General features: G+C 45.1%; 1 protein-coding gene across 1 annotated transcript; it reads left to right on the forward strand.

Moving 5' to 3' along the window:
- The first annotated feature begins 679 nt into the window (after window positions 1-679).
- On the forward strand, window positions 680-10211 carry LOC126206241 (beta-1,4-glucuronyltransferase 1-like). Its single transcript, XM_049938877.1, has 2 exons — window positions 680-1012; window positions 9987-10211. Exons 1-2 carry the CDS (start codon window positions 680-682, stop codon window positions 10209-10211), a joined length of 558 nt encoding a protein of 185 aa, XP_049794834.1.
- Window positions 10212-13049: the final 2838 nt, after the last annotated feature.

Consider the following 13049-nt stretch of genomic DNA (forward strand, 5'->3'; position numbering starts at 1 on the left):
GCTGAATGTCCATGCTGCTGCAACCGTCGTCGAACTGTTCGTGCAGATGGTAGTTGTCTTGCAAACGTACCCATCTATTGGCTCGAGACGTGGTTGCACGATACATTACAGCCATGCGGATAAGATGCCTGCCATCTCGACTGCTAGTGATACGTGGCCGTTGGGATGCAGCACGGCGTTCCGTATTAGCCTCCTGAACCTACCGATTCCATATTCTGCTAAAAGTCACTGGATCTCGACCAACGCGAGGAGCAATGTCGCGATACGATAAACCGCAATCGCGATAGGCTACAATCCGACCTTTATCAAAGTCGGAAACGTGATGGTACGCATTTCTCCTCCTTACACGAGGTATCTCAACTACGTTTCACCAGGCAACGCCGGTCAACTGCTGTTTGTGTATGAAAAATCGGTTGGAAACTTTCCTCATGTCAGCACGTTGTAGGTGTCGCCACCGGCGCCAACCTCGTGTGAATGCTCTGAAGAGCTAATCATTTGCATACCACAGCATCTTCTTCCTGTCGGTTAAATTCGCGTCTGTAGCACGTCATCTTCGTGGTGTAGCAATTTTAATGGCCAGTAGTGTATATTTGCTGATCGACACACGGCAGCGTTCCCACCATCCACTGGATAGTCAAGATGAACTTGAAAACTGTTGAGTCTCTTTACGATTTTCTCGATGCCGTCCCTTCTGTCAAACAGGTGCGCGTACGTGCTGCCGGTATTCGAGATGGACTCGAGGCTGAAGCACGTGCCGAGGGACAAGACTGAGCTGCGGCAACTGGCGCTGAGGCAGCAGGTGCGCCCCTACCACTGGGCAGTGTACAGGCGTAACCAGAGGTGCTTGCAGCCCACACGCTGGCTGTTCCACGAATCGAATGCCTCTCAGCTTAACATAGCATACGAGATGCCGTACGAGTGGAAGGCCGAACCAGTATTTGTCGCAACCAGCGAAGATCTTCCTCTCTTCGATGAGACGTTCGTCGGCTACGGATTCACCAGAAACACGCAGGTATGGCTGCACATCCGTCACTTGAACAGATCTTGCGGAATACGACATATGTCACTAGACGTCGGATTTTCTTTCATTCTGAATTGTTTTCTTTCATTCTGAATTGTTTAATCTGAATTCTCTTGTCTGCACCACTATCTTATTCCGGTCAGAGAGAGAGTACTGACTCTTTTCGAAATTATGTGGGAAATAGTCATTGTGGTTCTGTAGAAGGAAGCACAATATTCACTTCTACGAGTTTGTATAAACTACAGCCACACAAACTTTAGGTGGCGAGATTGAACTTCCCTGAATACAAGATCTGTTATCACAGGAAGGTCTTTGAGACACTTTTAGGCGTTGTGAGCGGCCAGCACCTGTCTCCTCTAGGTCAACGCTAAAGGTCGAGGTAATAATGTATTCTGTGATAGGGACATCTGTATTAAACTATACCAAGTAAAGAAATTTTGGAAGGAAAATTCTCAGGAACTAAAACGTATGCCTAGTAATTAGCTAGAAATGTCATTAATTACAAACAGCAATACAGAAAGTGTGTAGGTGGTGCAGAAGGGCTACACAAACAAGTCCTACTGAGGTACAGCGGTACCAGTGTTACCTGAGGAGACGTGCGACGTGTACTGCGAAGTCTTACAAGCCACTGGTCGGGAGTCGACTATCACACATTCGGCGAAAATTTCGTGGCGCCGAAAAGGGTCCTCTATTTAAAAGTAGAAAGATGTTTTATGAGCTAGGGTCCTTCTTTTCAGTTGTCTCAAGAGGTGGGGATACGTGGCCAGTTACGTTCACGGAACTATACGAAATGCGGTTGTCTCCTGTCAGTGTCCCCGAGAGCTCGGATCTCTTGGCTTCTATGATGTAAATATTAACAACTATCACCCGTCCGGCGCTTGGTGGGAATATGGCTGATGCTTCAAATGGGTTCAAATGGCTCTGAGCACTATAGGACTTAACATCTGAGAACTACTTAAACCTAACTAACCTAAGTCATCACACACATCCATGCCCAAGGCAGGATTCGAACCTGCGACCGTAGCAGCCTCGCGGTTCCGGACTGAAGCGCCTAGAACCGCTCGGCCACCGCAGCCGGCTTATGGCTGATGCTATTTCTCCTTAGATGGAGTGGGGATCAATCAGTTGTAGGCCTCAGCTAAGTTTTCGCAAGCCTAGACGGCTGTTGTGTCATGACTCGTAAATTGCACGAGTGGATACTTGCACCCATACTCTCATTGCAGATCTGACATAACCATAGTTACGGGAAACTTCGACGTGACCAATAGAGACTCCTTGTTCGAAATACCAGCTGCCGTCAGTTCTCTAGTCCGGCCACTTCCAGGGACGCAAATGTACGGCAGCGAGGTGGCCTGCGTTTTCACTGATCGTCTACCAGTCTCAACTAGCGCTTCAGTTTCGCCTCTCACTTCCTCCCACGTTAATACTGACGGCAGTTGTAAGTCACAATAGAGCACAGAGCTACAATACTGGGTCTGATTCCCCGTTCAACACCATTTGATTTCTGCTTTTGGGGCATGATATCCACAAACATTATGTCCTTTTTCTTTTGTAAAAGCTCTTCGAGAGATTATTCTTAAGTCAGCTGGTCTGTTGTCTCAATGTGTCTTTCCTAACTTCCCCAACCTTTATTATTATTTTTTTGTGATCCAGTGTAGCGTTGTTCCTGAATATGCAGAGACTGCGTATGCCGTGCACCGCTTGCTGATGTATACCAGCAGTGATATTTATTGTTTGGGAATAAAATGCCCTTAATCAAACGTAGCTAATAACTGTTGAAAAATACATTGATTACACCATTCACGGACGCAATGCCTACATACTGTGGTAAGTCACTTGTCTGTTATAAATCAAAAGATAAATTTTGAAGCAGGGCTCTCTGTCGGAACCTCGTGTTATAATCAGACATAAACTATCAAAGAATCCTTAAAATACGAGTTGGCAAGTTCTATCTTTACTAAGGCTCATTTCAAAGTTTTGTGTTATTAATTACGACAGAAATAATATTAGCTGCTAACGACTCAGACAGGAGGGTTACAGAAAATGAGTGTCCGGGAGATTTAGAGACCAACCTTCTATGGGATATAAGTATTAAACGTCACAAAATGGCCATTGTCGACAATCAAGAAATGTTCAAAACAAACTGTTAACTTGCACCATGACTACCGAATGAAAAATGGCACGCCAGAGTGATCGGAAAGGTTCGCACCCTCATCATCGAATGCGAACTCCTTCGGACCTGCAAACTGTGCAGAACGTTCCGCTAGGTATCCATTCCTAAAGAATCCATATAGAATCATATTGGTGTAACGAGGGATGAGATATGATGGAATCTGATGGCATGCAACCGAATGACAAACAGCCTGTCGTGGAGCTTATCTTGAAACTGGCTATCCTTTAAGGCGTGGCTGCAGATAGTGCAATAATATATATTTAAAGGCACGGAAAAAACAAACAACCAGAGGTTGAGTTTGTCCAGTGGTTACAAGTGGTATGAACCGCAATGCCACACATTTTTCGGGAGGGATAGTTTCCTCTAAACGAGTATTATTTTTATTCGCAGACCAGGAATCAACCAAAAGCAAGTTATTTTGACCAGCCACTGGCCGAAAGAAGTGCTCATACCATAGTTGTAGTTCTCTTACACCCGTTTTCCCACTCTTGCCTGTCGTGGCGCAATTATTCCCTAATGTCCTTGCAAGATCACGCACACGAGAAAGAATCATAGGGGCAGAGCATGTCCAACTTCTCGCAGCACAATAAATAACTTTCCACCGACGGTCGCGGTGGCCGAGCGGTTCTAGGTGCTTCAGTCCGGAACCGCACGACTGCTACGGTCGCAGGTTCGAATCCTCCCTTGGGCATGGATGTGTGTGATGTCCTTAGGTTAGGTAGGTTTAAGTAGTTCTAAGTTCTAGGGGACTGATGACCTCAGATGTTGAGTCCCATAGTACTCAGAGCCATCTGAACCATTTTTGACCCATTTGAACTTTCCAGCCAATTTACCATCCAGATTGTATACGAATGCGTGAAGACATAGATGCTACTTGATCTCGATACAGCTCTCTTGGGACCTCTAATTTCCAGGGTTCCTTTCATATGCATTTCCTCTTTAAATCTCGACTGGTCGGAGATGAAAACAAATTCCTTACTGAGGAATGGGATGAGTTTGTTTTATCTCATCTACTAATTTTCGGACTGATTCTGCAATTTGCTGTGCTTCGTCAAGTTGACGCTTTGTTTGAAATTTCGTTGTATTATGTCTTCTAATTCTGTAGCACTCTTTCAAGTTATGTAATCATCCACTACTTCGAATAAAACCCTTGTAATCTATGTTGCGCGTGATTTAATGTGTATAACGTAGCAGGTCAGTATCACGCACATCCTGTAAATTGAAACGTGCAAACACTAGTTTCTGTAACAAATGCACCTTGTCCCCCCTTGAATACCCGCAGCTCTTCTTTTGCGGTACACGGTCATATTACTGCTGCGGACTTGATCGAAATCTCTTCAGATTTTTTTTTTTTTTTTTTTACTGTACTGTTGGTGATGTTCCGCCTACGTAATCATGTTTACTACCTGCTCCTTGGACAACGATTGTCCCTTAATATGTTTCACTGACGAAATGATTTGTGGCTCCCTGTTCGACAGAGATGATGGACTACATGCTCAACACCTGTTTCAGTGTCACTTTCATTTGTGAAGCACGTATCGTCATCATTGTATTACTCATGTAAGTTGTCCAACAATCGAGCGAATAAGACATTCCGCTGACTCATTTTCCGGAAACGCTAATAATTTATCTGTCACTTCTTTCTCACTATGCCAAATTCCGTGGTTTCCTTTCTGACGAAATGTCAACTTCGCCAGTTGTTGTTGATATAATGCAATGTTTGCTTTGTTTATTCAAACATGGTTCAAATGGCTCTGAGCACTATGGGACGTAACATCTTAGGTCATCAGTCCCCTAGAACGTAGAACTACTTAAACCTAACTAACCTAAGGACATCACACACAACCATGCCCGAGTCAGGATTCGAAACTGCGACCATAGCAGTCCCGCGGTTCCGGACTGCAGCGCCTGGAACCACACGGCCACCGCGGCCGGCTTGCTTTGTTTATCATTGCCATTGTCCTGATTTGTATCAACACCATTAGTAGTATAGTACTGTTGTGAGTTATTCGTAGACTAAGCAGTCCAACTACGCTCCGTAGCCTCGTGCTGTGCTCACCACTGGATACCTCCAGTTCTGTCCCCTGCTGCCATTAACAGCAAATATTGTGATTGCATGGCAAACAGTATGTGGGGCACTGAATGCTCTAAACATCACTGGCCTATTGCGACCTCGCACTCAAGGGCTTTCTTGTAAGACATACCTGCGCAACTATTTTTCGTTGTTGAACGTCATGTACATACTAACTTACAGGGTGACGTAAGGTACAGTGGTAAGACTGACAGCGAGACACTCGAGAACGAATAGCTTATCAAAAGTGTTGCAGATGCATTGGTATGAAAGTCGTGTTATTATAATTTCGTTTACTAGCGATATTTGTTTCCCTGATGTGCCCTGTATGTTTTTCTTGCAATTTCTGTTTCATAGTTACACTGGGATTCTTAAATAAACTCAGAACATTACTGAAAACATTTATTTCGGACTGAACTCATACGAGAATCTTCAGAGTATGTAAGCGGCGAAAAGGGAGTCTTGGGGCACTGTCCAGTTTATCTTTTATCGTGTGCATAAACCTCAACGTTGCCTACGCACGAATTGTGGTACTGCGCCTAACTGTCTCTGCAGAAATGGGTCCAACAAACACTGTCCTAACACTACAAATCTTGCAGTTCATGGTTTTAACTCACCTCGTGATGTTTCCGTCTACAGGCCGCTGGTACAGTGTATAAGCACTGCGTGGACGGAGTGCGACTGAGCAACAATTAATTCACAATCCAATTCAAATTCGCTGAATTATTTTATGTAGCTATCAGATTCCGTAGGACTATGTGAGCCAAATTACTTGTTATGGAACGATTCAAAACAAAGGTTTGATTAGAAAATTTACAGACAAGAGAACTAAGGAATTAATCAAATGCAAATACATTTGAGAGAGTCTATGAATAAATAACACTTTACAGAGAAAAGTTCTCAAATTCTGTGATAAATACCTGTACATAATATAACGAGTGTATAACAAAGAACCCTTTCCACTTAGATTTGAAGGCTTGTGGATTGTCTTTCAGTTTTTTGTTAAGTTCTGCTGGAAATCTGTTGCAAATGAAACCTGATGTATAGTGCAGACTTTTCACCGCAATGCTTAAAGAACTCTTATCGAAGTGCAAATCGATTTTACGTTCTTACGCCTAGTGTTCACTGAATTAATGTTGCAGTTTCTTCCAAATGACCCAATATTGTCAACAATAAATCCCATGACGGGGTACATAATCTACAAAAGCGCCTATGTACATTTAATTTCAAGTAGATAATAGTTTAGAGGCACAGCATTTATCACTATACATGTAACTAAGTGCGATTATTGGCACACGCCTGACCGCTGATGCGATGTTGTACCGTTACCGAAAAATTACGCGTTTGTGATTCGAAATGAATGTTTGAGCATTAGAAGCATAGCCTACTTTATTGGGATGTAATAATGTTCTGCACAAATGAAGCATGTTGTGTGCACACATTGAAAAACGTTCTATCAGTGATAATCACGACCCACAGTTCCCCGCTGTAAGGGACGTAGCAAGGGAAACTACACGGAAGCCATAATGCCGCTCTACTGCACGCCGCCAAGTCCCGCTTACTACTATTGGCACTTGCCACGTGGGCAATAAAGTCTAAAAATATCAACAACGACGTCCATTAGTACGTCAGGGAAGCTCGCGCCCGTTCATAAAGATACATGATCTAAAGTGGAACACTGACTGTATGCTTACAAACCGGTAATAGTCGCAGCTAGGTGCTGTTCGATTCTACTCGGCATTGTGTGGAGTTGTGTTGAGTGTGGAGTGACGAATCACGGTACACAATGTGGCAATCCTATGGCAGGGTGTGGGTATGGCGAATGCCCGGTGAACGTCATCTGCCAGCGTGTGTAGTGCCAACAGTAAAATTCGGAGGCGATGGTTTTATGGTGTGGACGAGTTTTTCATGGAGGGGCCTTGCACCCCTTGTTGTTTTGCGTGGCACTATTACAGCACAGGTCTACATTGATGTTGTAAGCACCTTCTTGCTTCCACGCTGTTGAAGAGCGATTCGGGGATTGCGATTGCATCTTTTGACACGATCAAGCACCTGTTCATAATGCACGGCGTGTGGCGGAGTGTTTATACGCGAATAACATCCCTGTAATGGACTGGCCTGTACTCGGCAAATTGATAGGATTTTGGATCCAACTACATCGGATAGCAACGCTCTTTATATATGGAAGTTTCATCTGTTCAAACCCCTGCAGCTGCTCTCTTGGAATCTGTAGGAGCGCTGACTCCAGCTTAGTCACGATGGGGACAAGAACGGGCGTCCGAGGTAAGTCAACCCAAAGTTGTGCTTCCTTAACTCGACGTTCACAGCGTAGATCTCGAACGAGCACCTTCTAAATAAGGCCTGAGTGGCCTTATGTACGTATGATGCTTTTTCTGCCTCTCCCTTGAATGTTACACACCTTTGAAAACACTTCATACGACTTCATCGCCACAGTAGAGGGGCGGTCATGGTTTTCTAGATAGAAGTTGTAAAAGAAATATGCCACTTTATAACTCGTACAGACACCCAGCCGTTTCGGAGAGAGCATTCAGTAATAAACTCTTCTTAAATGACAATAAGTGAAATGTACAGAGAGAAACGAATAGGAGGTAGAGACTGCGTATTGTTCTCACGATTGTTCCTTTCATCGACAGTGGTTGTCTATATTTGATGCATATAAGGTAGAACTGCAGCAGAAGTGTAACGATTTCTAAAATCTGCACCACGTTAGTAACTGGTCAGTTTAAACGCTACAAGACAGTTCTTCGTACTTTCATTGAAGAACTGAGCAAGGTGGCGCATTGGTTAGCACACTGGACTCACATTTGGGAGGACGACGGTTCAAACCTGTTTCCGATTTAGGTATTCCGCGATTTCCGTAAATCGCTCCAGGAAAATTCCGGGATCGTTCCTTTGAAAGGACACAGCCGAATTCTTTCCGCCGGCCGCGGTGGCCGAGCGGTTCTAGGCGCTTCAGCCCGGAACCGCGCGACTGCTACGGTCGCAAGTTCGAATCCTGCCTCGGGCATGGATGTGTGTGATGTCCTTAGGTTGGTTAGGCTTAAGTAGTTCTAAGTTCTAGGGGACTGATGACCGCAGCAGTTAAGTCCCATAGTGCTCAGAGCCATTTCAACCATTTTTTATTTCTTTCCTCACTGTTGACAAAATCTGAGATCGTGCTCCCTCTCTAATGATTCTTCCTTCCTTTTTTCTTCATTGAAGACTTGGGAAACAAAGAACATCAGAGATATGAAGAGGAAGAGTTGCTTGCTCTTTAAAATAGATCTTTCCCGCTATCTCCAGTATGGTATACAGAGGGGTCCAAAAAAAATGTATCCACTGTTCAAAAGTTCATAAGTGGCAAACTAATTGACGGAGTTGTCTCATCTTTGGTGGTGTAATAGTTTGTAATTCCGGCAATCGGCACGCAAGCGTTGTATTGCGTTGTTTAGTTTTGTCAGAAGACAGTCGCCAGATAGTCATGGTTCTGATCTTAGTTGCACCTACTTACTCGAGTAAACATGGCTGACGCAAGGCTTACATTCGATGAAAGGAAGTCAGTTTTGAAGCGGTATTTTAAGTACGAAAACATTAATTAGGTTCAACGGCAATGGCGAAATGAGTATCAAACAGAGCCACCGACACGTTTAACGATTCGTCGCATTCGAGACAAATTTGAAGCCGAGGGCTGTGTTAAATATGTACGCAGAAGTCTGTGAGACAGTGTGTCCGTGAAACTGGAGTGATTCGCTCAAGTGTTCGGCGAATTTTGAAGACAGCAAAGTGGAAGTGCTACATCCCACGATTGCTACACGCAATGAACGAGGACGACCCAGATCGTAGAATGGAGTAGTGCGAGTGGTTTACTAACACGGTGCACAACGATGAAGAGTTTGCAGAGATGATTGTGTGGTCTGATGAGGCACAGTTCAAACTCAGCGGTACAGTAAATCGCCACAATTGCATCTACTGGGCCGCTGAAAATCCGAACGTCCATGTAGACAAACCCGTGAATTTGCCAGGAGTAAATTTGTGGTGTGGGTTGTCTTAACGGGGCTTAATTGGCCCATCCGTCTGTTACCGCTGAGGTGTACCTTCAGAAACTTCAGACATCCATTTTACCTGCCATCCGAGACTTGTATGGAGACGAAAAAGTTTACTTTCGACAGGATGGTGCCCCAGCCCACTACCAAAATCGTGTTAGGGCGTATCTCGACGAAAATCTACCAGGAAGATGGATAGGCCGTAGAGGTGCTGTGGAGTATCCACCACGTGCCCCAGACCTAACTCCTCTGGACTTCTACCTGTGGGGAACAGTAAAGGACGTCGTTTATCGACAAAAGCCACGCACATTGAATGAACTTTGAAGAATCCATCGTACATTCATGTGCAAATATCCAACTGAACACGTTACAGTCAGTAGTTCGTGCTGCAGTTCGGCGGCATCGTTTGTTAATGGTGACCATTTCGAACACCTACAGTGATATCTTTAAGTTGGACTTTAAGCTACACTTTCACCAAAAATTAGACAACTCCGTCAATTAGTTTGCAAGTTATGGACTTTTAAAGAGTGGATACATTTTTTTGGACCCCTCTGTATAGTAATACCAGTTTAATAGAGACACACAACAATGTTGCCGTGCTGCTATGTCTCGGCGGAATATTTCCTCTGTCTAGTGTGTTACTGTATTAGAAGTGAAACGTGTTGTTTTTGTACACAGGCCTACGAGATGTTCGCTTCTGGTTGGCGGTTCTTAGTGCTGGACAACGCCTTCCTGGTACACTCCGGATTCCAGTCTACGAAGCAGCGGCCGAAGTGGCGACAGAGGCAGATGGCCCAGAACTACGGCCTGCTGAGGAAGTGGGCGCACCGCGTCGCCGTCCAAGGCGGCTCAGACCCTCTCCGTCTGGCTCGCAGGTACTCGCTCAGGAGGAAGCGGCCCTGAAGGGCGACGCGCGTCCCTCATGGTGGCGCCTGGACACTATCCGGCAAGGCAGCTGCAACGGCCGGAGCGAGCAGCGGAAGGCACCTCGTCTCTAACGGTATCCCCGAGAGCTTCCACCCTAGGCTTGTGTGAGGCACCTGTCTCGCGGATGTCAGCACTTTATTCGTGATTTTCACCGGCGTCTTTGTCTGCACATGCTCCATTACAATATTTGTAGTACTTCATGTTTATGTTTGTTTGTTATACGAGATAGGTGATGCAAAAGTTTAAATATGACGTATCACAAGTCTGTGAGTGTGTAGTTGGTGTACAAGAATGAAATCCGGGTATCTTTTTCTAAAAAATGTTGAATTCAGAAGAATGATAAATAGTGCTTTATTCAAGGTATGCTCCATCGTTTGTTATACGTTTTTCCCATATTTCGGGCAATTTCTTAATACCACGCCAGTAAAAATTTTCCCCTTTTGCTTCGAACCACTCATCGAACCATTTCTTCACATCTTCTTACTAACCAAAGCGCTGCTCAGAAAGTGCGCGATCCATCGGTGCTAACGAGTGGTAATCGGAAGGAGCCAAGTCTGGCGAGTAATCTGTATGGGGTAGGACTTCCAGCCGAGTGCTTCCAGCGTGTCGCGAACCGGTTTTCCCCCGTGTGAAGGGGCATTATCATGAAGAAAAATGACTCTGTGTTGCCTCTTTCGGTATTGTGGCCTTTTTTCAAGCAGCGAACGGTTCAGATCGGTCAATCGTTGTTGATAACGTTTAATATTAACCTAAAGCGTGATTTATTTTCAAAGAATATTCTTAAGAATTTATTTTATTTACTAGCGATTCATCAAGAACATTAACACATTTAATCACACTATGTAAGCATGGAAGTAACTGCCAGGGAGTAACTGATGAAATCATAACCAAATTCCTTTTAACAAATGGGAATTTTATTCACTTTAATAGTGCCTAAAAGCATTTTTTAAAAGAAACGGATTTAAAATTATAATCAGAAAGCACCCTCTAAACATCAAAGTTACAATTTATTCAGAGGCAGAAAGAAACAAGTTTTGACTGTATGAGCTTTCGGGCAGAGAACCTTGCCGCTCCCTTTTGACATGGCCGTAGTTACGACCGCTCACAACAGCCTCTGAAAGACTAAACTGGTGCAAATCTGCAACCCACCAGATAACTCTAACTAAGAGTTTTAACAATTTACACAAGCACACAAACTATGCCCCCCCCCCCCCCCGTAGGAGGGATGGAAATGGCACAAAACAGTAACAATTAAAATATTAACCTTGCCACCGAAGGTGCAACTTGATTTTAACTTCTAAGAAAAGTCTTACGGTGAAAGGCTGGCAACTTTATGTACTAAAATGATCATTTAAATAAAAGCCCATGAAATGCAATCTTATATAAAATTGTACAAGGTTGGCCAAACAATAGTTAAGATGCTCTACAGTACACAGATACCGCCTCTCAAGATCATAGGCAATAATATCAAAGTTTCCAAAGATCAAAACATATTTCAGATATTAGGCCGTTACACTCCAATCAATAAATTCGTTAACACACCAAATCCGACACACATGACAGAGGAAGCTACTAACGTACGGTAGATTGATAGGGAGATTGTCGAACAACCCGAACCGCAGGTTGCTCTAACCCGCCCCTACTCCACAAGGGAAAAACGGACCACCCAATTTATAAACAACCACCTTCCCGCGGGTGGGCAAACGGAGAAGAATGATGGGACGACTCGAAAGCAAAATGGCTGGTGACCTCACCAAGAAAACAAGTAGAATTTAACAAGAGTAAATCAAACAACATATCACCAATAACTTAACTTCTAATAAACTGCGATTTCTCGAGAAGACCTGGCGCAGCACCCCCAAATCGCTCTCCCGAACCGTCCGCTGCCAGCCGCTTCAACGGACGCAGGAAGGCGTGCCGATCTCCCTTCTCACGGCGTCGCAGCTCGCACCGGCCAGACTGATGTCGTGGGTTGACTCCTGTTGCTCTCGTGTCGACCGCGAAGTCACTACCCCTCGCTATACGCCACGGCCCACTGGACTGACGTGGCGACCTCACATGCGCCGACGCTCAAGACGGACAAGTCATCTTGTGTCTCAGTGCGCGACCGACCAACCGATCGATCCAACCGCCAGTGACCATTGCCTGAGCAAACTCGAGCAGACTGGCGGCCTAACGCGCAGACTCAGATGCAGGGACTAAGCCCCGACCGGGCAACCACTCGCTGAGTTCTCTTACTGGCGGAGTGGAAAGACTCTCATTTTGCCGGCTTTAAAGGTTGATCCGAACGACAGACAGACACTAATTGCCTAACAGATGCGGGCGAGAGACAGCAAGCTGAGGACGAGAGACTGACCGACTGGCGAGCTAACAGCGCCTTTAAATGCTCGTGAACAGGCAACCTTTCCCCTTTCCCACCAGAGGGAGACACCACAGCTGCGATTGCCACAGCGGCGCCACCGCCAGAAACGGAGGGCGACTGCTTCACACTACACGCTGCGGCGCGCTCTTCAAAACAGCAATTTTTACCACGGCTCAAACCGTTTTGCCAGGTTTCAGCAGCTCATAATAGACCACGCCCCTCTGATCCCACCAAACACAGAGCATCATCTTTTTGCCAAAGCTTTTCGGTCTTGCGGTCGATGTAGATGGTGGGCCTGGGTCTACCCAAAGTTTTTTTTGCACTTGTGTTACTCAAAATAAATCCACTTCTCATACCCTGTAACTATATGATGGAAAAATGACATCCTTTCGTACCGAGCGAGCAAAATGTCGCGTGTGTTTTTGCGCTTTTCCATTTGCCTATCGTTCAAA

Source organism: Schistocerca nitens, chromosome 1 (assembly GCF_023898315.1).
Source record: "Schistocerca nitens isolate TAMUIC-IGC-003100 chromosome 1, iqSchNite1.1, whole genome shotgun sequence".
Taxonomy (NCBI): domain Eukaryota; kingdom Metazoa; phylum Arthropoda; class Insecta; order Orthoptera; family Acrididae; genus Schistocerca; species Schistocerca nitens.

Bases quoted from the DNA above. Each gene is read 5' to 3' on its own strand.
- LOC126206241 (XM_049938877.1), top strand. From the start codon at position 680: ATGCCGTCCCTTCTGTCAAACAGGTGCGCGTACGTGCTGCCGGTATTC. The intron at 1,013-9,986 runs GTATGGCTGCAC...TTTTGTACACAG, and splicing joins GATTCACCAGAAACACGCAG to GCCTACGAGATGTTCGCTTC.